This window comes from Triturus cristatus, chromosome 7, assembly GCF_964204655.1.
Source record: "Triturus cristatus chromosome 7, aTriCri1.1, whole genome shotgun sequence".
NCBI classification, from domain to species: Eukaryota; Metazoa; Chordata; class Amphibia; order Caudata; family Salamandridae; genus Triturus; species Triturus cristatus.
In genome coordinates, this window is record NC_140590.1 from 722214151 (window position 1) to 722241658 (window position 27508).

The following is a 27508-nucleotide window of genomic DNA, read 5'->3' on the forward strand; positions in this document are numbered from 1 at the left end:
GATCCGGCCCCAAAGGCACCCCTGCATCCGATGCCCCACGGCCTTGGGTGCCCAGACCGACAGTGCCTAACCAACCCCTAACTTCCCAACTTACCCCTCAAAGTTGTGGTCGCACCCAGAAGACCTTCGTCCCCAAGCCTGCAGTGCCTTTGCAGACCGGAGGTTCCCTATTGAAAACAACAGGACGCCCAACGTCGAAAAAGCACCCGGCCGCCCTAGTGCAGCTGAGGGTGTACCTTTGGTGCTACTTTGTTTCCCCGTTTGCCCTGAGCTAAAGTCCAGGAGCTTTGCTCCCACAACCAAGTGGCCTGCTTGCCAGCAGCCACCAACCCGAAGCCCCCTATCCCCCACTGGATAACATTGGGCCTCAGCACTCTGCACCCGGACGCCCTAGTGCCGCTGAGGGTGCAACTAGAGCGCATCCTTGACCCTGGTGGACCTCTCAGTCTACCCCCAGAACCTCAACTCCCACTACCAAATACTTACCTCAAAACAGATAACACCATTTTGCTCCATAGGATAACATTGACTGTTTTTCTGTGAAAAGTTTTAAGTGTGGAGTTTGAGAAACTAAAGGAATTCTTTAAAATCGCATAATCTAACAAAAACGATTTTACTTACCTGTTGTCAGGAAATGTCCCCGAGTAGTATCTAGGTATACTACTCTGTGTAAGCCTAGTAATCTCAAAAGTTACTTACCTGCTATTTTACTAAAAAGCATATTCAAGTCTATGTACTGCATTTAATAAGTATTGCATTTCTCTGCATCCATACTGTAAATCAAACCAAAGTGCATATACAATTATCATTCAAACTGTATTTCAATTGCATTACTACTGTAAAGTATTTATTGCTTAACTGTGCCAGGCTTGCTTGGTTCTAGAAAATAAAATAACTAAAATAATATTTCAAACAAAAACAATTGGTCTGAAGTTAAGTCTTTGAGTATGTGAATTCATTTGCTGACTGAATGTGTACAACAAATGCTTAACACTGTCCTCTGATACTGCCTTACTGCTCAACCACAACCACAAATAGAGAGTGAGGTGCTATCTAACTTTACCTCTGTCTACCTTTGAGGATCCACTGGACTCTGTGCACACTATACCTCACTTTGGTATAGTATATACCGAGCCAGCTTCCTACGTTGGTAGGGAAAATGACTTCCCTCCTGACAGATTTTCCTCTATTGCCCACCAGAGAAGGTATGAGGGGTCCTGATGATGTCTGTCAGACTGCTCCCATACTGAATCCAGGGCAGGCGGACCCCAATGGAGAGCCGTTATGTGCCAGCGTGCATGATTGACCACTAGGATGCAGGAAGCCAGAAGACCTAGCAGTTGGAGAACCTTTACAACTGGTACTTGAGCTCCATGCCAACATTTCAGATTTATATCCTGATTGTCCTGGATCCACTCAGGAAGAGGGCAAGCTTGGAGAGATGTTGTGTCTAGTAATGCCCCGATGAACATCGGAAGCTGTGGGAGCTCCATGTGGGAATTGGGCAGACTTAGCCAAGTCAAATGTGGTGTCTTCTTCCTGTTCTAGGGTGTGTCTTCCGTTTTAGCTTGGCTTAAAATGTTGTGCAACATGTGAAATGTGTGATATTATTATACTGAGTGTTTAATTTCCGTCATTTGGTGATTCTGTCCACAGCTTGAGCTGAGCGGATTACAGCCTAGGTCCTGGTAAAGTGGGTTTCCATTACTTGTATCTTGATCCTTAATAAAGTCCCTGCTCCTGTATCCAACTGCCTCCTTACGCTTGGCACTTGTGAGCATCTCTGAAATGCAATGCCAGTTATTCTAGACTGATTTGATTTTAATTTGATATTGTGCTCCAATGCCTCGGGGCGGTCTTGGCACTGCAACTGATGTTGATGAGAACCTTAAAATAGTGCTGCTCAATGATTAAAGAGCCTCATCTAGAGAGATCTCTTAAAGGACAGGAGTTCTGAGCAGTTGTTTAGTGCCATGGGAGAGAGTTCCATAGCTTTGCTGTCCTCAGCAGAAAGCTTCTGCCTCCCCATGATGCTCGTTTGGTCCTTGGTAGCGCTAAACACTTGGATTCCGAGGAACTAAGTTTTCTAAATGGAGCATACTAAATAAATCTGTCCAGGAGATAGCCTGGGTTGATGTTGTGCAGGGCCTTAAAGGCTAAACAGAGGGCCTTAAACTCTACCCTCTGTCGCAGGAAGCTAGTGTAGCTTGATCAGTTCCTGAGACACAATGATATTTTGAGATTCCTGACAAAAGTCAGGCCGATGCATTCTGTAGTTTCTGCAGTTTATGAAGAAATATTTTCTGGATGCCCAAGAATAGGGCATGCCCATAATCCAGTTTGGACAGGGCAAGAGAGGTAACCACTGTTTTCTGAAGATATGCAGGCAGGTATGAAGGGGCAAATGTTCCTTATTATTTTTAATGTGAAGAATACTGATGACACAAGGAAATTAACCTGATCTTCAAAGTTAAGTTTATTTTCAAAGACAATCCCTAGGTTCTTCATTTCCGGACTGGCATGGTAAGTTCCCCCATTTCCTGAGGTCACCAACTTGGTGACCAAAATAACGTGTCTGAGCCCAGGAGAAGAAACTCAGTTTTTTCGAAGTTAAGCTTTAGACAATTTGAGACATCTTGAGGTGGTGTCTTTGGGATTGGTCAACATTAATACCACTATTTGGTATTCATCGGCGTAAGACTCCATCAAAAACCAAATTATTTGATCATCCTGATGTAAAGATTGAACAGCATAGGGCTCAGTGAGGAGCCCTGAGGCACTCAAAATGGCAGGCAGAACTGATCAGAAATGAACTGTTCTAATGCAACATGCTGCACTCTCTCTGGCAGAAGGATTTTATCAGGCTGAGGGCAAGGCTGCTTACCCCTAACTTGGCAAGCTGGTGAATCGGAATGGTATGACTGACCATATCAAAGGCCGCAGAGAGATCCAATATTATCAGTGTGGCCTTGTTGCCCCCATCTACGATTGATCTAGGCTTGTCCGAAGCTGCTACCAATGCTGTCTCCGTAGTATGTGCATTTCTAAAACCATACTGAGTAGAGTCCAGCAGGCCGTAAGAGTCAATGAATTACATGGATTCCATATTTCCTGAGGTCCAGGAGCAAAAGCAGACAACCTGCCTCCTGGAAACCAGGAACTAATGTGAGTCACACTGCTTCCCTGCTCTTAGACCTACTCTACAGCTCCTTTTTTCTTTTTTTTTTACAATAGTGTGGCCACCCTCTGTTGGAAAATTTGAGCGTGACCCTCTGAATGGAGAGACTGAGGTAGAGGGATCTGGGAGAGTTACGGGGTTCTGCTGGAAGGGAAGATAATATCCACTTTCTATGATTTGTAGTCCTCACTAGTCCATCTTCAGACAGGACGATGCCTCTCCAACTGGCTCCGTATGTTTCCTCAAGGAGAAACTAAAGCGGTTTTCCAGGCGGTACATGCGGTTGAAGGAGAAGAAGAGTGTCAGGGGTCCTGCCTGCCTTTGGTCTGCCTCGAACTCTGTACTGCCTAAGAATGGGTTAGGCCTGTGGTTCCCAATCTGCACACCGGGCAACCCCAGTGCGCCATCAAATCCCGCCATGGGCATCGCGAACAGATGCACATTAAGGACACAGCAAGCTAGGTACAGCAATTTCCGTCACACTGCATCATACATTAAGCTCATCCCGTCATCCCTTTTCTGTTTCTAGCATTAGGGTTGTCCGTTCTCAATCTTGATGGAAAGCTTGCCTCTACTGCTGTCACTTCGGCGCCCTTTGTAAGGTGCTGGCCCACTCTTCTTGCAGGTCCGGGGAAGTCTGGTCACCACATGCTGTGCACTCTGCTCCTCGGCAGCAGCAGTGCTCGAGACATTCCTGAAGTTCTTCCAGGAGCGCGGCACGCACCAGCGCACGCCTTCCTTCTTCATGCAGCGACCCTAGCCTTCTTTTCGTCAAGACATTCTTAAACCAAGTTAGTGTGCTGGCTGGAAGGGCAATGGCTTCTGCAGTAGTGGGTGAGTTGCAGGTATGCAAATTCACTATATACCCATGACCCTCAAACACCTGCCTCTCTGCTTGTTATAGCAAATCTTCAGCTGTCAGCTTTGAACTACATTACATTCACCATGAGTTCAAAAGCCCCGATTGAGTGGGCACCCACAGCACTCCTCAACTCCAACATGTGCCATTTGAGCACACTAACAATGTCACAAAGAAGAGTGGCACCATCTCAGATAAAAGGGCTGGGATGGGCCAGGTAGTGCATTGCTGGTGTGAGCAATCATCCACAGTCACCAAATATGTATCTTTGCTCATAGGATAAAAGATGCAGCCTAAATATCAAGGCAGCTTCTGGCTCGTGAATGGCTTTTCATTGGGATTTTAAAACTTCTAACTTGGATTGGCTTGGGCCAACACACAACAGTGGCATGTACTGCAAATAAACGATCATACTGCCACACACAGCATCATGACGAGATGGGAAGAGGAAAGAAGAAGGAATATGCTACTTACCAGTATGCATCTGTTCTTGGCATGTAGAGCTGCAGAGTTGTACACTTAGCATAGATCGCCATCTGGTGTTGGGCCCGGATGTTTGCAGTTTGTTTTTCTTCTTGGACAGTCTTTGGAAGTCACGAGTTTGGTGACTCCTCCTTCGGTCCGTACTGCGCATGGGCTTCGGCTCCATCCTCAGATTGTTTTTCGCCAACAGGGAAATGATGGAGCGTAGTAATAACAGTGAGAAACCCATGTGTTGTATCTAAATAAGATGTACTGGAACGGATACAGGTAGCCGGGGAGGCGGGTGGGCGTGTACAACTCTGCAGCTCTACATGCCAAGAACAGATGCATACTGGTAAGTAGCATATTCCGTTCGAGGCATATGAGCTGCAGATTGTACACTTAGCATAGATTACATAGCAGTACCCAACCTTAGCGGCGACCACCGGTATCCGTTGCAGCTGTTTGAAAAAGTGTCTTTAGTACAGCCTGGCCCACCCTAGCTTGCTGCTTGGAATGCACATCTACACAGTAGTGTTTTGTGAAGGTGTGCGGTGTAGACCATGTGGCTGCTTTGCAGATGTCATCTAAGGGTATATTCCCTAGAAAAGCCATAGAAGCCCCTAACTTTCTTGTAGAGTGGGCTCTAGGAGGAACAGATAATGTTCTCTTTGCCTTTTGATAGCAAATTTGTATGCATTTTACAATCCACCTAGCTATCCCTGATTTAGAAATGGGGTTGCCTTTATGTGGTGGAGAGAAGGAAACGAACAATTGTTTAGTCTTCCTGAAGGGTTGCGTTCTTTGTATGTAGTATAGCAACGCCCTTTTCACATCAAGTGTGTGTAAGGCCCTTTCTGCAACAGATTGGGGTTGCGGAAAGAAGACAGGTAATTCCACTGATTGATTGAGGTGGAAGGGGGAAATGACTTTGGGCAGAAACTTCGGATTTGTGCGAAGTATGACCTTGCTGTGATGCATTCGTATGTAGGGTTCCTGTATGGTGAACGCTTGTATTTCACCAACCCTTCTAAGGGAAGTGATCGCTACAAGGAATTGCTTTCCAGGTGAGAAACTGTAGCTCACATTTGTGCATTGGTTCGAAGGGCGGACCCATTAGTCGTGTAAGAACTAAATTTAGATTCCATACAGGGGAAGGTGGTGCCCTGGGAGGAATTACGCGTTTAAGGCCTTCCATGAAGGCTTTAATAGCGGGCACTCTGAAGAGTGATAAAAGCTGTCTGTTTTGTAGATAAGCAGCGATCGCTGCTAGGTGTAGGCGTATGGATGAATATGCCAGGTTACACCTGTGAAGATGGAGCAGATAGCATATGATGTGCTGTATGGATGCATCTAGAGGGTTGATTGTATTGTTACGGCAGTAAATTACAAATCTTTTCCACTTTGCGGCATAGCATGCTCCAGTGGTAGGACGTCTGGCTTCCATGATGATGTTCATGCAATCAGGGGGAAGGTTAAGGTATCCGAATTCTAGGATTTCAGGAGCCAGATCGCCAGGTTGAGCTGAGCTGGGTCCGGGTGCCTGATTTCTCCATGGTTCTGGGTTAGAAGGCATGGGGATAGATGTAGTTTTTGATGTGGTACCACTGACAGTTGTAGTAGCGTGGTGTACCACGGCTGCCTGGCCCACGTCGGAGCTACCAGAATGAGTGTGAGGGAGTGCTGTTGTAGCTTCCTGACCACTAATGGAATTAGTGGGAGAGGTGGAAAGGCGTATGCAAATCTGCCTGACCAGTTCATCCATATCGCATTGCCCTTGGACAATGGGTGTGGGTATCTGGCGGCGAAGCTTGGGCATTTTTTGTTTTCGTGGGTGGCGAAGAGGTCTATCTGAGGATGCCCCCATTGTTGGAAGAATGGGTGAAGAACTTGTGGATGCAGTTCCCATTCGTGTAGTTGTTGCGTTTGTCTGCTGAGCAGATCTGCCATGGTGTTTTGTACGCCTGGAACGTGCTGTGCCAGGAGAAAGATGTTTTGAGGAATTGCCCATCTCCATATGCTCTGGGCTAAGCGGGAGAGCTGGGGAGAGTGTGTCCCCCCCTGTTTTTGGATATAATACATTGCAGTCATATTGTCTGTGCGAATGAGGACTGCTTTGCCCGAAATCTGTTTTTGGAAAGATTTTAGGGCTAGAAAGATCGCCAAGAGCTCCAGATGGTTGATGTGGAGCGATTTTTGCTGTGGCGTCCATAGACCTTGCATGGTGAGGTGTAGAAGGTGCGCTCCCCAGCCGGAGAGGGATGCGTCCGCTGTTAGAGTCACCTGAGGAACCGGGTCCAGGAACGGCCGCCCTTTGGAAAGGTTTGTGGTGTTCCACCACTGCAGAGAGTGATGTGTGCGGCCGTCCACCAACACCAGATCCGTCAGCTGACCCTGGGCCTGGTTCCACTGTTGTGCTAGGCACTCTTGAAGTGGACGCATGTGGAGTCTTGCATGGGGCACTATGAAGATGCAAGACGCCATCATTCCTATGAGCTTCATAAACACTCTTGCTGGAAGAGAGTGTTGAGGAAGGAATGTTTTGCGTAAGGCTTGAATGCTTGTGATTCTGGCTGAGTTTGGATAGGCAATACCCTTGGAGGTGTCTATAGTGGCCCCGAGATATTGCTTTGTGTGAGATGGTATGAGGTGGGACTTTTGGTAGTTCACCGTGAAGCCTAGCTGGTGGAGCAGTTGGATGGTGCTGTTTGTATGTTGCACACATTGGTCGTAGGACGCGGCTTTTATCAGCCAGTCGTCCAGGTAAGGGAAGACGTGAATGTGTTGACGTCTGAGGTGTGCTGCTACTACTGCTAGGCATTTGGTAAACACCCGTGGTGCGGTGGTGACCCCGAAGGGGAGAACCGTGAATTGGTAATGTTGCCCGTCCACCACGAACCTGAGGTATTTCCTGTGAGAGGGGTGTATTGGAATGTGAAAGTATGCGTCTTTCAGATCCAAGGTTGTGAGAAAGTCTCCCTGGCAGAGGAGTGGGAGGACTTGCTGTAGGGTGACCATGTGAAAATGGTCTGAATGTATGTAGGCATTTAGAGGCCGGAGGTCGAGAATGGGTCTGAGGGTCCCGTCTTTCTTTGGTATTAAGAAATATAGGGAGTAGACCCCTAGATTTTGTTGATTGACGGGGACCTGCTCTATAGCGTGCTTTTGGAGGAGTGAGAGTACCTCTTGTTTGAGCAGTGTGGAATGTTCTTGAGACATTGGACGGTGCCTTGGTGGGATATTGGGTGGGGTAGATGTTAGTTCGAGACAGTACCCTGACCGAATGATTTGGGTCACCCATTTGTCCGATGTTATGGACTCCCATACGTGGATAAAGTTTTGTAGTCTGCCCCCGACCGGAGTGGAATGGTCTGGGGGGAGCGGAGGGGAGTCATTGTGCGGGGGGGGGGGGGTGGCAGAACGGGTGTTGTTGGTTTTGCCCCTGCCCTTATTGTTGTTACCCCTGTAACCACCTCTCTGATTGCCCTTTGAAAAGGTATTTTGAGGAGGGGACTTGTAGGAGGTAGAGGCGTTATCGGTGGAGGAGCCTCTGCCTGTGCCACGAAAGGACGAGCGTCGAAAGGAACGTTTGGAGGCTTGTGTTTGGAGTGCCCCCATAGACTTTGCTGTGTCTGTGTCTTTCTTCATCTTTTCGAGCGCTTCGTCTACCCTTGGCCCAAAGAGTGTTTCCTGGTCAAAGGGGTGATTGAGTATGGATGCCTGGACTTCAGGCTTGAACCCTGAGATCCTGAGCCAGGCGTGGCGGCGAAGCAGGACACTGGTATTTATGGCCCTAGAAGCAGTGTCGGCTGCATCGAGGGCACACTTAATGGAGGTGTTTGTAATTAGTTTACCCTCCTGTATCAGGTCATGAGCCTTGTGCTTGTATTTTTCTGGAAGGTGCTGCATAAGAGCCTCTAGTTCGTCATAGTGTGCTCTATCATATCGCGCAAGCAGTGCTTGTGTGTTTGCAATGCGCCACATGTTTGCAGCTTGGGAGGCGGTGCGTTTACCAGACGCGTCCAGAAGTTTAGATTCTTTGTCTGGCGGTGGGGCATCTGCTGAGGATTGGGAGTTAGCCCGCTTTCTAGCTGTGGAGACAACTAGGGAATCTAGGGGAGCAGGGCCCTTGATGTAAGCAGGGTCTGTGGGTGCCGCCTTATACTTCTTCTCTATTCTAGGGTTCAGTACTCTGGCTCTGACAGGGTCTTTGAACACCTCTGTAGCGTGCTTGGTGACACCCTTAAGCATGGGTAAAATGGAAGTGGATTTGTCTTGTATATCAAATGTATCCAGTAGGAAGTCTTCTTCTACTGGTTCACTGTGCATGTCCACCCCGTGGTAGTGTGCTGCTCTCTGCACTAAATGGTGAAACCCTAAGGAGTCCTCTGGAGGAGACGGTCTTGATGGGTATAGGTCGTCCTGAGGTACATTGGGTATATCAGGGTTATTGTAATCCTCCCATGGATCTGGGGTCCCTGGTGGAGTGGGATCCATTGGGGCGTCCGCCGGGTAATTGTCCGGATCCCCATCATCCGGATCTGGGGATGGGGTCGGATCGTAGTGAGGTACAGGTGGCGGAGACCTGTGAGGTGGAGGCGGTGGAGGAGGTGGAGGGGGTAGGGGAGGCGGTGGTGGGGAGGGCACTCTGAGGGGAGAAGTAGCAGAGTCCTTCCTTTTGGGTGGAGGAGGAGGAGCCGGAGCATCAAGGCGTCTTTTCTTGGTAGTTAAAGTCAAAAGCCCAGTCTTTGGATCTTTGGACAAAGTCTTTTGTAAAGGGTCTGGTGTAAACAGAGCCAATGGTGTCGAGTCGTCTGTCGGCACCGGTGATTTCGGAACCGGGGGTTTCGATGGTCTGTGTGCGCCATGCTTTTTTGAGGTCTCCGGGTGTTTCGGCGTCGAATGATGTTTCGGCGCCGGAGCATCGGTGCCGACGGATTTGTGTTTGTGTTTGGTCGGCACCGAGTGTCCAGGCTTCGGCACCGGTGGTTTCGGAGTCGAGCTGGATTTTGCTGTCTTCGGTGCCGGATGCTGTTTTTCGGCACCGGGTGTTGGCTGGCTCGATCCCGAGCTGCCATGAGACTTTGGGAGCTTCGACACCGGGCCCGAAGGTGGGGTGATCGAAGTTTTGGTTTTGGTTTTGCCCAGGCCGGCAGGCGAGGGAGTAACCTGAGTCTCTTTGGTTTTCGGCGTGGGGGTGGGAGGGGGCATAGTACTCACGGCCCGCTGCGCTGGTGTAATGTCCTCCACGTCGGAGTCGTCGGCCTCGGAAGCGCTGACGACGTCTTCCTCCTGCTCGGTGTGTGTTTGCCCCGAAGCTTCGGCGTCGTCTCCGAAGATGTCCGGTGGAGCTGCAGAGGATGAGTGCGCCAAGGTGCGTCGAGCTCTTCGATCTCGGATGGTCTTCTTCGATCGAAAAGACTTGCAGGTGGGGCAGTCTCTGGCCTCGTGTTCCGGAGAGAGGCAAAGGTTACACACCTGATGGAGGTCGGTGTGGGGAAATTTAGACCCACATTTTGGGCACTTTTTGAACGGAGTCCTTTCCATCGGCCGGGACCGGAGTCGCGGAGGGCCCGAAGGCCGGTGTCGATGTACGGGATGGAGAAAGTGCCGCTTCGAGAGATGAAGATGATGAAGGAACTCGAAGAATCGAGGATTTTCCGTCGAGGCTGGAACCGTAGAAGTTCGAAGCCGGAGCACGAAGTATCACATCCGAGCCCGATGGCGGAAAAAAACAATCTGAGGATGGAGCCGAAGCCCATGCGCAGTACGGACCGAAGGAGGAGTCACCAAACTCGTGACTTCCAAAGACTGTCCAAGAAGAAAAACAAACTGCAAACATCCGGGCCCAACACCAGATGGCGATCTATGCTAAGTGTACAATCTGCAGCTCATATGCCTCGAACAGAGACATTATGTGGAAAAGAAGAGAGGAAAGAGCACAGAATGAATCAAAGAAAAGCTAGAGAAGCTGATCAATGAAGGCAGGGAAAAACGAAAGGATGGAGAAAGAATGAATGGAGAGGAGGTAGAAAGCAATGGAGTGGTAAAGTGAAAAAGAGCTAAGTGAGAAGTAAAATTCTAGACCAGGGAGCCAAAGAAGGGGTAGAAGAGAAAATGGCAAAGTGAAGACTTAAGGAAGAAGAGATGGTATCTCCAGGGAAGGATGGACAGTGTATCACACACTGTAGATTAGTTTCCATTTCCTTGCAGTCCCGGGGGCTTAATTTCGAGGTGGACGGTGAAGATGAATCCCCTCATTTATTAAGCAAGTGCTAACTCTAGAGGAGAGTCCACTGGTGGAATTTCCTTAGTATTTTGTACACCCATAATTTCATATGCAGACCCCAGTGAAGAGATTCTCTTGTAATGTTTCTAATTTAACCAGTTAAAGTTTATTTTTAGGTTTAACTTTGTTTTTATTGGCATACAGCAATAAAATAATATACAGTTCCAGAATTCTGCTCTATGCTTCCACAATACGGAACGTTTCATAATACATACTCATTCTTGATGTGCAATACAAAGGCGCCCCTAGTAGGGCCCCAAGTGGACCTACTAAAATGTCCGTAATATCTCTATGCTTTCTAGAATCTTGCACCAACTCTTAGACAGCAATGCTATGGAATTAGAAAAATAAGAGAAGTATTATAACAGAAGAAGGAAGCCCCTCCACCCCTCTCCCTCCCTCGAACTGGTGTGCTTGGGAGCGGCTGATCTAACCATTCAGAGCGACGGAAGCATAAATGTACTGCAGTGTTACTAGGTCGGTGATGCGGGGCCCGTGAGGCGGAGAAGACGCAGGTATCTAGGGCATGTGATTTCATTAATTTCAGTTGACAAAAGTGAGAGCAGCGGTTGCCAGATTTCGTTAAAACTTGTCGTTGACTTGGTGAGTGAGGCCTGTATGCGTTCCATACCTAGAATGTGCCATAGCCTGTGTAGCCACCCAAAATATGTCGGTTTTACCCGTGTTCCCTAATGCTAAAAGATGTTTTGGAGAGCCACCCCCAATGCTAGCCCCATTTATTTCCCTTTCCGGGACCTTAGTGGACACGTCAGCGGGTTAGGCTGGCCCAGTACCACATAAGCTGGGAATCTCGGGATCTGCGTGTCAAACTGGGGATCCACATCGTCCAAGATCGCTGACCAGGAGCTCGCCATTTCTGTGCACTCCCACAAGTGTAGTAATGTGCCGTCTGCTCCACACCCACGCCAGCAAGTTGGGCTACATTCAAGGATCCCCCTATTAGAACGGACCGGAGTCAAGTACAAGTACCTTAACTGCCATCTCTCTGCTAGCTGTATTGCGTGCGGTGTGGGTAGCACGATAGTAAATGTCTGTCCACACCTTTGCTTTGAGGTCTCTCCCGAATTATCCCGCCCATCTTCTCTGTCCTGCAGTGGGTTCTTTTGAGGCGTGAGGGCATAGTGCCTCATATAACTCAGAGATCCTTTTCCTATCCGTGTTCTTTGTATAAAGCCATTTCTCAAATTTCGTTAACTTCCGAGAGACCTTTGGTAGCACCTCTGTATTGAGTAACCAATGCTTAAGTTGCAGATAGTGAAACTGTTCAGTCTCCGGGAGGCCATAATCTGCGCGCATGTCAAGGAAGGAAAGGATCCCCTCCAGATCAAAGAAGTGCCCTGCTGCCTTGCATTCCGTCTCTCTCCATCTCGGAAACGCCCTTTTGTCTGCCCCCAGGGAAAAGTCCTTGTTGTCGAGAATGGGAGTCATGGGCGATGGGAAAGATGACAAGCCCTTTTTGAGAGCGACCCTGTCCCAGACCCTAAGCAATGAGTGCGTGACGGGGGAGCCCCTGAGATTGGGAGGGCCATCTTCTCTGTTAAGGAATGGGACCTTCCAAAGTGAAAGTTTGGCCAGCGCTCTGTCTTGGAACAGCCATCTCTTTTCTGATTCAGATCTGCTCCACTCCACTAGATATCGGAGCTGTGCTGCCCTGAAATATTCTAGGACATTCGGTATCCCCAGTCCCCCCTCATCAGGTCGTAAGTCGCCCAGTTCTTTCTGCAGACGAGGCCTAACTCCCGCCCATACAAAGTGCTGGATTACTTGCTGCAGTTTCTGGACAGTGCCGGGCGGTGGCCCAATCGGAATTGTCTGGAAAAGATATAGTGCTTTAGGAAGGATGGACATCTTGATTGCTGACACCCTTCCCAGGAGGGATAACTGGTGATGCTTCCACTGGTGTAGGTCCTGAGCAATTTGAGAGGTTGGCTTGGTGTAGTTGAGCGTGACTGTTTGGGACACCGATGGGGCCAATTCAATGCCTAAGTAGGGGCTAGATGTCCTTACCTGTAAAACGCATATGTGGTCCCACCCGGGGCTAGCGGATGTCTCGTTTGGTTCAGCCACAGGATCATTGACTTCCAGACATCAACCCGGAAACCCGAGACCTGGCCAAAGGCATCTAGCTCCTGTAAAAACTCCTGGACAGAGCGCGCTGGTGTTTCAAGGGAGGCGATAATGTCATCCGCATAGAGACTTATTGTGTGCCCCCCCAACGGGATGCCCAATATGTCAGGGTTCTCTCTGATCCTCTGGGCAATATGGACATCTGTCTATAGCAGGAACAGGAGTCTTAAATTCTGACTTCATAGGGGAAGACGTCCTTAAGCACTGCAAAAGAAATCTTCGTGGGAAGCAGCTTTGGATCTGCATTAAGGATTGAGAAAAAAAATCTGTCAAGGCAGATGGTGGTGTTATATGTCTCCAGTGATGTTACACCCATGCTTCACCCTGAATTCAAGATGTAAACAATGCCACCAACTGGGCATGGGAGCTAGTGCAAAATCTTCAGCTAAGGTATGGCTCCTCAGGAAATTCAAGATCTGAGGAATCTGCGGTTAGATACATCCATCAAAATGTCATCAGACTGATTAGCCTCAATTGTAATCTACGTTGAAAAGAGCTATATTATCGTGTAAGATTGCATTTTCTCTTTAATAATGATAATGTGTCAGCCCCCTGTCATATGAGAGTACTGCTGATGGACAACCCTCCCAAAAAGATGTCTCATTTTTGAGCGCCCATGTTTTGTGCCCAATTTGGAGAATGCAGATGCAGTATTCAACACCTTTCATGCATGGCACAGTGCAATGGATGGAGGAGGCCGCTACCCAAAAACACTTACCTCCAAGACATGAGCATTAGTCTGACCTCTCATTTGAAGAACATCTTCAACATACTGGACGAGAGGTTGTTCGGATTCTCCCCCGGCTGTGGCCAGAAAGCCAAGTGTCACCTCAGTCATTGACAGAGCCTCACATATATCACTGTATGAATGGAGTTCTCCACTTATGGAGTTGATCATGGAATTGGAGATGGTATCCTAAAAGCAAAAATGGTACAAGAGAGAAGAGATGAGAGCTGCAGATTGTGTACAACAACAATAGGTAATGCAATTCAGAGTGAGTCAGATGGAATGTGTAGTTCACTATAAAGTTTAGGGGGAAGAAACATTAAAGAGGGGCCAATCAGTCAGATAAAGTGTGAGATGGGGTGAGGCAGTGAACTCTGAAATCAGTTGTGAAGTGTGCAATGTAGGGAAAGAGATGAGACAAGCACTGAATAATACCAATCAGCTATATAATTTGGGAGTAAGAGAAGGAAACTGAACTCTGGATAATCAGCCACATGGTTTAGCTAAACCTATATCAGCATATCTTTCTCCTCAAGCTTACTGTCCCGCTCAGAAAGCTTCCGTTTACTAACATAGGTATGTAAATGTAGAAGTAAATGTCATCACAGTACTTCTGGTCAGATTGATGAGAAGTGTTTACAAAATGTGAACGCATCAACCGAACATCATGCTGGTTTGTGTTTACTAAGCATACAGCCTCTCACCATGGTCTTTCACGATTTTAAATTTAGCTCCCACCAGATTGAAAGTAGCAAAGTTGAGTTGTGATATGATGTTCACCAGAACTAAATCGACTGTAGTGAGAGACAGTGCAAAGAATGAATATGCTACTTACCAGTATGCATCTGTTCTTGGCATGTAGGGCTGCTGACATTCATATCTGTGCATAGATCGCCGCCTAGTGTTGGGTCCGGATGATTGCACATTGTTGTTCTGGAAGAGTCTTCGAAGTATCACGAGATAGGTGGCTCCTCCCCTGGACTACAGTGCGCATGGGCATCCTCTCCATCCTTAGATTGTTTTTCGCCATTGTGGCAGTGATGGAGTAGATACAGTAAGTAATGACCATGCTATACAGTAATTCTGAGTGCTGCAGCCGCTACAGGCGCCGGGGAGGAGGGTGGGCGATATGAATGTCAGCAGCCCTACATGCCAAGAACAGATGCATACTGGTAAGTAGCATATTCAGTTCGAGGCATGTGGGCTGCTGAATTCATATCTGTGCATAGATTATATAGCAGTCCCTCCATTAGCGGCGGCTGCCCGTGCCAGCTGCAGCAGTCTGAAAAAGAGTTTTGAGAACAGCCTGTCCTACAGCTGCCTGCTGTTTTGAGTGTACATCTACACAGTAGTGTTTGGTAAATGTATGTATAGTGGACCATGTGGCTGCTCTACATATTTCCTGCAAAGGAATGTTTCCCAGGAAAGCCATGGACGCCCCTAACTTTCGTGTTGAGTGGGCTCGTGGGGGAATCGTTAATGTGCGTTTAGCTTTTTGATAGCAACTTTGAATACATTTAACGATCCATCTGGCTATCCCTGCTTTGTAAATGGCGTTGCCCTTGTGTTGTGGAGAAAAAGCAACGAAAAGCTGTTTTGTTTTCCTAAAATCCTTTGTCCTGTCTATATAGTACAGGAGGGCCCTCTTCACATCTAGTGTATGGAGCATTCTCTCTGCGACATTTTGTGGAGTTGGAAAGAAAACAGGCAGTTCAATAGTCTGATTTATGTGGAACGGAGATATCACTTTAGGCATGAATTTGGGGTTGGTACGTAGTACAACTCTGTTCGCGTGAACCTGTATGAATGGCTCTTGAATGGTTAGCGCCTGTAGTTCACCAACTCTTCTTAACGAAGTGATTGCCACTAAGAAAGCTACTTTCCAGGTGAGGAATTGAATCTCACATGAATGGAGAGGTTCACAAGGTGGACCCATTAATCTGGTGAGGACCACATTGAGGTTCCACACTGGTGCCGGTGGGTGTCTTGTTTTGCGTTTCGGGACCCGACGTAGAGTGGAGGGTTGCCCGGTCTCTGATGCGTTGCAACGATGCTGATACCTGTTGCACGGTGAACGCAGATGGCGCCTTGGAACCGATCGGCACCTTGGAGGTAGGTGTCGAGGCGGCCTCCGACTTATTTCCAGTCTTTGGGTCGTCGATCCGAAGGGAGGTATCGACGCTCGTCGGAGTCGAGGATTTTGCAGGCGCCGCCGTCTTCGACGTCGACGCAGACGGGTTGGCCATCTTGACCTTGGTGGGTTGGGCCGTAATCTTCGGTGCCAGAGGCAGAGGTGCCTTGTGGGGACCGAGGGCCTTCTTCTTTGGCTCGACGCCCGGACCCGTTGCGGTGAGCTCGGCACCGAAATCTCTTGTGGCGCGGTCGGTGCCGATGACCTTTGCCGGCGTCGAAGGAGTGGAGGGCTTCGAGCCGAGCGCAACCAGTTTCACTTTCGGTTTCGTTGGAACCGGTGCGACGAACGGTTTCGATGAAGGGAATACAGTCGTCTTTGATAATATTGGCTCCTGTGAAACGTTCGAGGCCGGGCCTTGAGGCGGGGCCGAAGAACCGTGTGATTGATCTTGGGTAAGGCCCGAAGGCGATCCTTCGACCTGAGCCTTATGACGATGTAGTCTCTCGGCCTCCGTATCGACGGGTTGGCCTAGCTCTTCGCTGGAGCTATCTTCCTCGGCCCCAAGGGCCTCATTGTAGTCTCCTACCTCTTCGACGACGTCTTCGCCTTCAAAGATCACCTCATCGTCGCCTTCCGATTGGGAGTCGTGTTCGGAAGTGTGGCTGGAGTCTACGTCTTCGACGCTCTCGGCGTCTTCGGTGCTAAAGATGTTAGCCGAGGTAGGCGCCGATTGCTGTGCCTCCAATCTCGCTGCCCGTCGATTCCGGAGAGTTCTTCGAGCGGAACCGGGCACAGGCCATACATTTCGACTCATCGTGATCCGGCGAGAGACATTTGTTGCATACCGGATGGACGTCGATGTGTGGGTATTTCGCGTGGCATACGGGACATCTCTTGAAGGGAGTCCTCGATTCCATCGACGATCGAAGTTCGATGTTCGGACCAAAGCGGATCCGAAAAACGTGAAGAAGGTGCTAAAACACTAAAGAAACTGGTCGATACCGAACGGGAACAGTACCGACGAGATCTAAAGGCCTTTTGGCCTTAAACTAGAGTTTCCGAACTTGAGCTAAGATAAGCACATCCGAACCCAGTGGCGGAAAAAAACAATCTAAGGATGGAGAGGATGCCCATGCGCACTGTAGTCCAGGGGAGGAGCCACCTATCTCGTGATACTTCGAAGACTCTTCCAGGACAACAATGTGCAATCATCCGGACCCAACACTAAACAGCGATCTATGCACAGATATGAATTCAGCAGCCCACATGCCTCGAACTTAAAGGGTATTACAAGAACCAGTCACACAAAACATGACACACCTATTAGACAGTCACTCATAAAATGGCATCTATAATTTGTTTATTTGTTTAGTTTTTTAGAACACACGGTCATGTCATAAAAGTAATAGTGTGATCACTGTGAATGCAACAGGGAGTTCAATCTACAACTTTATACATATCTTCTGAAAACAGGGACTGGAATAAAACGAAACTTTTTAGACCTTCATGTCAGTTAGGTAGGACCTGTCAGATAGTAGGATATGAAGGCAGTGATTTTCTTAAGTGTGAGCAAAAAGTTAGGCCTTCCTTGTCCTTCTGGGATACCAGCATAGATACCATGGAACCAGAGGGAGAAGAATGAGGTATGTGGGAAGATGTTGGCAGAGCTCAGGGGTTATCACAGAGAAGGATCTCTGAATATATCTGGCAGGGAAAAAGCAGGGGCCAAGGCTTGCATACTCTTCTGGAAGTCCCTAACCAGGGATGGAAACCAATATGACACTTTGCAGGAGCCAGCTGGAGCACATCCTACAGGTAAAGGAACTAGAAGTGTATGTGATGACTCACCAACCTTTATTTCTCAATGGTAGTACCTCACTAATGGCTTAAGGTCTACATAGAACCTGCCAATCATAATAATAATTGTTTTGCAGCTTGTTACTCACCTGTTGCAGTTTCATCCTAATATCAGCAAATATATTCTCATAGTTCCGATCCTGTCTGCACACCAAAGTTGGGATGCCCTAGAGAGAACCAGAAGTTAACAGTTAAAACTGGTTATTGCATCAATTATGTCCTCTAAATCAGAATATATTATTTACAAGAATGAAGGCCTGTCTGGATAGGGATCTAACATGAAACATGCATCACAGCTCAGGAAGATGCTGAAAGTATTCACAAGCCATACCAACAAGCCTCTGAGAGTCACTACTAGAGGATATGACCAGCAGACAATCCATAGCTTCGAGCATCAAGAATTAAATCAGACAGTGTTCAAAAAGGAATTTCCACAACAGCCATAGGTGTTATAGAAAACTCTCAGTCATTGACCAGAAGAAATGACTAGCATCTAATACCTGAATAAAATAATCAGCACAGCTCAGGCTCAAGAAAGTTTCTTAGTCAACAAGCACACCATCTCACAACAAACCACTTCAAGCAAAATGTTATAAAGAATGCACAAGAGACAGCTCACGCTTCTGGACTTTAAGCTATAGGTACAAACTAATAGGCATCTCTTGATGAGACATACACAAAAGAAGAAGCCACCAATAGTTCATTATTTGATGTTAGGGTGGGAAAAGTAAAAAAACGCTTTAGACTGGGTGTCATTGATTCACTTATTCCTCCTTCTGTAATGCAGTAACCGTACACCTTGCATGTGTCAGCATAAGACGTACCTCTCCTAACAGTCATATGGTGTTAAGTTTGCCAGGACTTACTTGAAGCACAAGTTACTACTTGTGTAACGATATATCTGTAAGAGACATTAGTTAGGGATAGATTCCTTACAACATCCCCAGGCGTCAGACTGGATCCGGAAAGTTTTTTCGCTAGCAGTACCCCTACGCGTCAGTAGGTGGCGTCGTGCGTGTCCGCGTTCATCGCTGGCGTCGTATGCGCCAAGATGGCGTCACGGAGACTACTTAGGCAACACCCATGCGTGCTGACGTCAGTTCTGTACATGACTTTCCGTGCCAGGAACGCAGAGCCATGCAAGAAACTGACCACTGGTGCCATGAAACTAGGGCCCTGAAAGGGAAGACCTTAACCCTAGAATCACTTCTCAGAACGGGGAGGATGGGTGGGGCGGTAAGGAATCTATCACTAACTAATGTCTCTTACAGATGAACAAGTTACTTACCTGGTGTTAAGTTTGCCAGGACTTACTTGAAGCACAAGTTACTACTTGTGTAACGATATATCTGTAAGAGACATTAGTTAGGGATAGATTCCTTACAACATCCCCAGGCGTCAGACTGGATCCGGAAAGTTTTTTCGCTAGCAGTACCCCTACGCGTCAGTAGGTGGCGTCGTGCGTGTCCGCGTTCATCGCTGGCGTCGTATGCGCCAAGATGGCGTCACGGAGACTACTTAGGCAACACCCATGCGTGCTGACGTCAGTTCTGTACATGACTTTCCGTGCCAGGAACGCAGAGCCATGCAAGAAACTGACCACTGGTGCCATGAAACTAGGGCCCTGAAAGGGAAGACCTTAACCCTAGAATCACTTCTCAGAACGGGGAGGATGGGTGGGGCGGTAAGGAATCTATCACTAACTAATGTCTCTTACAGATGAACAAGTTACTTACCTTCGGTAACAATGTATCTGTAAGAAACATTAGTTAGTTAGATTCCTCACCTTAGAATATCCCCAGGCATCAAGCTGGATCCGGAAAGATTTTTGTAGCAATACACCTTGCGCGTCGCTAGGCGTCCTCTGCGGCTCCGCGTCCGTCGTTGGCGTCGTGCGCCGGAATGACGTTGGAGTACTTAGACGCCGCCCTCGCGCGCTGACGTCAGTTCTTCTACATAGCTTTCCGCGCCAGAGACGCTGAGCCATGCAAGAGACCGACACTGGTGCCAAAAAATCTAGGGCCCTGAAAGGGAGAACCTTAACCCTAGATGTCGGTTCGCAGAACGGAGAGGCTGGGTGGGTCGGTGAGGAATCTAACTAACTAATGTTTCTTACAGATACATCGTTACCGAAGGTAAGTAACTTGTTCATCTGAAAGAAACACGTTAGTTAGATTCCTCACCTTAGAATAGATACCCCAGCAATACCAACCCCGGTGGTGGGTCTGCGAACCAAGATCACACCAGAAAGTCCCGGAGAACAGAACGGCCAAAGTGGCCATCCCTCCGGACTTGGCTGTCCAGGCAGTAATGTCTCGCAAACGTGTGCAGCGAAGCCCACGTCGCCACCTGACAGATGTCTTGAAAGGGGACTCCCCGTCCCAGTGCAGTCGTGGCCGCCGTGGCCCGAGTAGAATGGGCCCGTAGCCCAACAGGAGGAACCTTTTTCGCCAAAGAATAGCAGGTCTTAATACACAACACGACCCACCGAGAGATGGTCCGCTTGTGTACAGCTTTACCCTTCTTACCCCAACGTACCCAACAAAAAGTTGGTCGTCCACCCGGAACTGTCTTGTGCGGTCCAAATAAAAGGATAGCGCACGTTTTGGGTCCAGACGGTGGAGCCTCTCTTCATCTTTTGAAGGATGCGGAGGCGTAAAGAAGGTGGGCAGCGTGACAGAGTGCCCGATGTGAAAGGGAGTCACGACTTTAAGCAGGAAAGAAGGACGTGTCCGGAGGACAACTTTATCCGGATGAACTGAAAGGAAGAGAGGCTTGGATGACAAAGCCTGGAGCTCACCCACCCGCCTAGCGGAGGTGATTGCTACCAAGAAAGCAGTTTTCAAAGTCAAAAGACGGATGGGACAGTTATGAAGGGGCTCAAAGGGAGCGCACATCAGAAAAGTGAGAACAAGGTTCAAGTCCCACTGAGGCATTACGAAAGGAACAGGAGGGTACATATGAGTAATGCCCTTGAGAAAGCGTGAAACAACAGGGGACTTGAAAAGAAAAGGCTGATCAGGAAGCCGAAGGAAGGCAGAGATAGCAGCAAGATAACCTTTCAAGGTGCCCAGAGCAGAGCCCTGCTGGGCCGAAGAAAGAGGAGAACCTCACAAAGAGGGGCAGAAAGGGGATCCACAGCCTTTGCTGTGCACCATGCCACAAATTTGTTCCACCGGCAGGCGTATACCGTCTTTGTGGAGGGACGCCTGGCTGCCAGAATGACATCACAGACTTCAGGAGGCAAGTCAAATGGCATCAACTGCCGCCGCTCAATCTCCACGCATGTAGGTGGAGGCTGGACAGGTTCGGGTGGAGGACCGTCCCCTGCTGCTGCGACAGAAGATCCTCCTGAAGAGGCAGTCGTATCGGGGGATCGATGGACATACTGAGTAGCTCGGGATACCAGTACCTTCGTGCCCAATCCGCAGCCACCAAGAAGACTTGGGCCCGGTCGCGCCTGATCTTCTTCAGAAATCTGGGCAGAAGTGGTAAAGGCGGAAAGGCGTACAACATCCCGCAACTCCAATCGCGACGAAAAGCGTCGCCGAGCGAGTGCCGCCTTGAAAATTCCAACATGCAGAACTGATGACATTGCGTGTTCTCTTCGGTGGCGAATAGATCTAACCAAGGCTCTCCCCACTGCTGAAAGAGACCTTGCGCCACGTCTGAGTGCAGACGCCATTCGCGATCCATCATGCACCGGTGGCTGAGTTCGTCCGCCCTGGCGTTCAGAGAACCTGCCAGGTGTTGAATCAACAAGGTAATGCCCTGATGTTCCAGCCATGTCCAGAGGCGCAGAGCCTCCTGACATAGGACCCAGGACCCCACCCCGCCCGGTTTGTTACAATACCACACGGCGGTGGTGTTGTCTGTGAACACATGCACCACACTTCCCCCGGACAGAGAGAAGGAATGCCTTCAGTGCCAGTCGGATCGCCCGAAGCTCCAACAGATTGATATGGAGCCGGGACTCTGCTAGAGACCAGAGTCCTCTGATCTCCGCCTTTCCCAAGTGGCCACCCCATCCCAGGAGGGACGCATCAGTCACCACTGTGTGCTCCGGTTGGGGAAGGAAGATGGATCTGCCATCGACCCAATCGTGATTCGTGAGCCACCACTGCAATTGTTGTGCAGTGCCCTCCGAGATCTGGACTTGATCGGACAGGTAGCCCTGATGCTGCGCCCACTGGAACTTCAGGTCCCAATGCAGAGTCCACATATGCCATATGGCATGTGGCAGTAGCAGGATGCAGGAGGCCATCAGGCCCAGGAGCCGGAGGGTCACCCTGACTGAAACCCGGGACAGAGGCTGAAAGGTTGGAATCATAGCCTGTATATCCCAGACTCACTGCTCGGGAGGATAAACCTGAAACGGCGTCGAATTCTAGAACCGCCCTGATGAAGGGGAGCTTCTGAGAGGGACTCGGGTGCGACTTCGGCACGTTGATGGAGAACCCCAGCAAATGCAGGAGGTTGGCCGTAGTCTGAAGGTGGTGGACGACTGCCTGGGGCGAGCCTGCCTTCAACAACCAGTCATCGGGGTAGGGGAAGACGGACACCCCCGACCTGCGCAGATAAGCTGCAACCACCGCCATCACTTTCGTGAACACCGAGGGGCGCTGGTAAGGCCGAAGGGGAGCATGGCAAACTGAAAATGCTCCCGGCCTACCGTGAACCACAGGTAACGCCGGTGGGCCGGCAGGACGGGAATGTGAAAATATGCGTCCAGCAAGTACAACGCTACCAGTCTCCAGGGTCGAGGGCAGCCAAGACCTGAGCCAGAGTCAGCATTTTGAGCTTCTCCTTCCGGAGGAAGCGATTGGCGTCCCGGAGGTCCAAGATAGGACGCAGACCCCCTTTGTCCTTCTTGGGGACCAGAAAGTAGTGGGAATAACAACCGCTCCCTACTTCCGGCCCAGGAACGCACTCGATGGCCCCCTTGGCTAAGAGGGCCGTGACTTCCTGTCGGAGAAGAGCTAAGTGATCCCCCGACATGCGGTGGCACCGAGGTGGCATGGCAGGAGGGGAGGACTGAAAGGGAAGGGAGTAACTGTGGCAGATTATCTGCAGCACCCATCTGTCTGATGTAATCTCGCGCCAGTGAGAGAGGTGGTGGCGGATCCTGCCACCCACCGGCGTGGGGTGCTCCCCAAAGCTGAGATTAGGAAGGTTTGGGGGCAGAAGCAGCGGAGGTGGAGGTGGAAGGACCCGCACGCTGGTTCCCCGCCCCTGCGGAAACCGTGACTTCAGCCGCGCTGGGGCTGGCTCTGCCCAGGCTTAGGGGACGGACGCGCCTGACTGCCTCTACCTTGGCCACGAAAGGAACGAAAACCAGGAGAGGCCGAAATCTTAGTAGAGAGGCCCAAGGACTGGGCCGGAGCCCGCGAATCCTTAAAGCGCTGCAGGGCACTGTCTGCCTTGTTGCTAAACAGGCGGGTGCCATCAAAGGGCATGTCCATGAGCGAGCTTTGGACATCAGGCGAAAACCCAGACGAACGCAACCAGGCGTGACATCGCAATGCCACAGTTGTAGAAATCGTCCTGCCGAATGAGTCAGCGGTGTCCAACCCACACCTTCTGGCGAACTTCGCCGCATCCTTACCCTCAGCAATTGCCTGAGAAAGGACAGCCTGCACCTCCTCAGGACACTGAGGCAACACCTGAGCAATGGGATCCCACACCGCGTGGGAGTAGCGGCCAAACAAGCAGGCAGTGTTCACCAACTGCAGCCCTAAGCTGGCCGAAGAAAACAACCGCTTCCCAAACTGGTCCAGCCGTTTAGAGTCCTTATCTGGCGGGCCGTAGGAAAAGTACTATGCGACGTCGAGGCCTGAATGACCAGGCTCTCAGGCGTAGGGTGAGTAGTCAAGAAGTCGGGGTCACCGGGCGCCGGTCGGTGGCACCTGGCTACGTTACCACTGGGGCCCCCGTGGCCGGCCTCGACCAAGTGCCCAAAAGGACGTCGGTAAGGGCGTCATTGAAGGGAAGCAATGGCTCCGACGAAGTAGACTCCATCTGGAGCACCTCGGTGAGGAGGTTGGTCTTGAGGGCCACTGTGGGGAGGTCAAGATTAAGGACCTCAGCCACCCGACGGAGGACCATCGTGTAGGAGGCACCTTCCTCCATCGTAGGCGGGGGAGGCGAACCCCGGGTCAGAGGAGACATCGAGGTCGCCTGCCTCCTCCAAGTCGTCCACCCAATCCTGCTCGGAGTCACAGTGCTGGGTAATGGGGGTCCTCGGACCCTTCCCAGTCTTCGTCCGCCTCTGGAGTAGAGGGGGCCGGTCACGGCGACAAAGCCGGAGAAGGGACGAACGGCGCAGGATACTGTGGCGCCGGTGGAAGAGCCGCCGGGCAAACAGGATCTGGACACGGGACTGCGGGGCCTGGAGGCACGCCAGCGGGGGCCTAAGGCCTAAAAAGGGGGTCCATGGTAGCAAGGAACTCTTGCACCTGTTCGGGAGTTGCCGACGGACCCGAGTATGGCAGGTAGGCTGTGGGACTCCCAGGCTCCAGGGGAGCCGCCGGGGCGAAGCCCCTGTCCCCCTCGTCCGGCTCCGGGGAGCGACGTCGGAGAGCGAACATGCTTCTTCAACTTCTTTTTATGGTATCACTTACCGGAATCTGAAGGTGAAGACTTGGAGCCTGAGGAGCGACGGTTCCGGTCCCGCAAGCAGTCCCGGGAACGGCCCCTGGACCCAGAGCGGCGGCGTGACGAATGCCGGACCTCCAGCAACTTCCAACGCTGCTCCCGCAAGGCCTTGGGGGCCATGGCTCAACAGCCCCCGGGATGCCCATACCAGATCATACCTAGCACAGTAAGGGCAGGTAGGAGCCGTTGTTAAAGAGGAGACCAGGAAACCTCCCAAGGAGGTGGATGACCATGGCTTAAGCAGATGGCCCCAGGAAAAAACATAGAATACCGCACAATGGACCTCCAGTCGACGCATGGAGTCCACAGGCTCTCCAGGCCCAGGTGAGATAAGCAAAGCTATATAATCGCATACAAGTACCCCACATGGATATGCATACCCCAAACAACGGGGAACACATCTTAGGGCAATAAGCCAAGCTAAAAGAGAGCAGTAACGAACTGCACCCGTGAACATGAGTTCCGAGCCGTATGACATTACCGAGCTGAGCCACCGGCTCAATACCACAGTCAGAGGATCAGACACAACAACCTGTGTAACACAGATACAGCAGGCCAACAGGCAGCTCAAAGCAAAACACATCCAAGGGAAGCCAATAAAAGGGTAATCACCCTTGACCACAGAAAAAGAAGACGTAAGGCTCACAACCCAGGTTAAACACAGAGCGCATCTAAAGGATGCAAAATGAAAAAGTACCACCACGGAACATAGGCTTAAGAAGACATAAGTGGGAGGACGAAAGCCCCCAAGGAGCCGGTGAAACCCCATCAAAGGGTAAGTCATCCAGTCACTCCCAGATATTTTCAGGGAAGACGCTATCTAGCAACCAAGCGTGACGCCTTAAGGCAACAGAGCCCGCTATAGCTCGGCCCAAAGAATCCGCAGTATCCAAGGCTGAGCGAATTGTGAATTCGGCAAGGCCGCGGCCATCCCGGAGTAGGCGAAGGAGATCAACGCGAGCACCTCAGAGGTGGCAAAAAGCAAAGACTCTGCAGAGTCCCACAGGGCAGAGGTAGCCCAAACCAAAACACACACTGTATTTAAGGACCGTAGGGCCGTACTCATGGATGCAAAGATGTTCCTACCCGAGAGGGAGGAAGCTTTAGAGGGGGCAGGGAAGGAAAGGCAGTCTGCAACACAAACCCCTGCACATCAGGGTGCACAAAAAGACAAACAGGATTATGTGGAGCTGGACGGTGGCGGTGCAAAACTGAACGAGCCCCCGGGTCACCTGAAGCACGCCGAGCCCAGGTACCCAAAAGGGTATCATAAAGCCTCAAAGGGTAGAAGCGGCTCCACATTCCCATACCCACTGTGAAGGACCTCAAGCAAGGGGTACACAGACAAGGGCAGAAGGGGGTTGCATGTTTAAAATGCGGGTGGCCAATGAGGCGACTCTCAAAAAAGCCGCACCAGCCTCAGTAGCCCTGAGCGGCGGGGACAACAACTCATCAGTGGGGGAGGGTTGTAAGCTGACCCTCCCAAGACACTGAGGGTGCGACCAATGCCCCCCATAAGGGAGCCCCATTGAAGAATGAGGATTCTGATGGGGCTCCTGGGGAGGCAAAGAGCCTGCAGGATCTGGGAGCTCCTGAGGAGGCTCCACAAATTCCAAGGGGGGCACTGGCAACAATACCTCCGGCGACGCTGGGCGAGAGGGCAGCGCCAAACTTTTCTCCAGAGGCCTCTAGAGAAGAGTCCACAACTCGGCGTCAACACAGCGCCAAAACGACATGCGTCATGCATGACAGGCTCCGACTCCGGAGAAAGAAGCGGAGGTGGAGCCGAGCCTCTGGTGCTGGTACGGCACCAACCCCGGCTCCGGACTGGCGACTGCCTGCCCGGAAGTCCGGGGTGTGCTCAAGGCAGGGCTATGAGCACCAGCAACCACCTGCGGTGCCACAGGGAGCCCAGCGGGGTTATGCGCCGTGGGTCGTAGAGGGGGACCCAGGTGGGCCGCGCCCTAACGACTCCACGTGGACCGTAGAGGGGGACCCAACCGGGCCGCGCCCTAACGGCACCACATCTCTGACGTTCCTGGGGGGGTAAAGGCTCAATTGGCACCAGGGGCGAACCCGCCGGCGAGTCCGTCGGAGATCCCACAAGAAGCGGAGGCCCCGAGGATGCCCCAGGAACGGGAGAAGACCCAAGGGAGGCCTGCAGAGCCACAGCATATGCCTTCATCTGGGCCCGAGTCGCCCCCACACACGGAAAGGGCAGATGGGGGGGCAAATGTTGGGCGCGCATGTCTGGAATGTTCTGGGAACCAGTGCCCCTGACAACAGAATAAGGGGAGGTCGAAGATCTCGGCGACAAGCGCCTCGACTTACAAAGTGGTGAACGAAGGCCCCGCAGGGCGAACGACGGCAGAACCGGACAGTAGAGGGACCTGCCGTTGATGAAGAGGCCGGTGGCGAGACGACTCCGACCGGGACAGCCGTGCCGAGAGAAGCTTCATACGGCGCTCCCGCCGAGACTTCGGCTTCAGGTGTTGGCAGGCTTCGCAGTCCGTGGAGTCATGGTGCTCGCCCAGACACCACATACAAATAAGATGCTGGTCCATCGCGGACATCTGCCGCGAACAGGAATTACAAGTTTTAAAGCCCGAAGCATCGCACACTGTTCCTGATGCGAAGCATCGACAAGGAGGCCTAAAAACAGGCAAGAGGAACCGCTCACTCAGCATCCGCGTTGCATGTGGAAAAGAAGGAAACTGACATCAGCGCGCAGGGAGGGACTTATATGACCTCGCTGAAGTCACGTACGTGGACAGCGTAAGGGCGGGGTCGTGTGGCGCCGTCCCCTGGCGCGCAGAGGAGCTGCTGCAAAAGAAATCCGGATCCAGTCTGACGCCTAGGGATATTCTAAGTTAAAGAATCTGCGGCTAGATGTCTCTATCAGATAAATAAAATAAATACATTTACATGGTCAAATCTGTTCCAGTAGCTACTTATGGTAGTGACGTATGGCTATCAAACTGAGGGAACTCCACTTGGCCGAAAATGGCTTTTGTAGGTGCCTACTGGCGGTTCCATCTGCTACCCCTGTTTTTATGGTCCATGAGGAACTTGGGTTGCCCTATCTTTCAGACTCTATTGCATGCTTCCCCCTAATTAGATGGCTTAACATCTGAGTATGACTGGAAAACCATCTATGCAGAGAAATAATTAAGGACTGTCTGAAGCTTGATGGGTGGGGT

General features: G+C 50.6%; 1 protein-coding gene across 2 annotated transcripts in view; it reads right to left on the minus strand.

Annotated features, from left to right (window-relative positions):
* Positions 1–27508, minus strand: part of RNF213 (ring finger protein 213) — a 2329248-nt gene that overhangs the window by 100215 nt on the left and 2201525 nt on the right. For both annotated transcript variants that reach the window (XM_085617427.1, XM_085617426.1), the window contains exons 62-63: positions 17744–17821; positions 13655–13852 (exon numbers count right to left, since the gene is read on the minus strand). In XM_085617427.1, coding sequence (XP_085473553.1) covers positions 13655–13852; positions 17744–17821 — 276 coding nt within the window. The remainder of the gene's footprint in view (positions 1–13654; positions 13853–17743; positions 17822–27508) is intronic.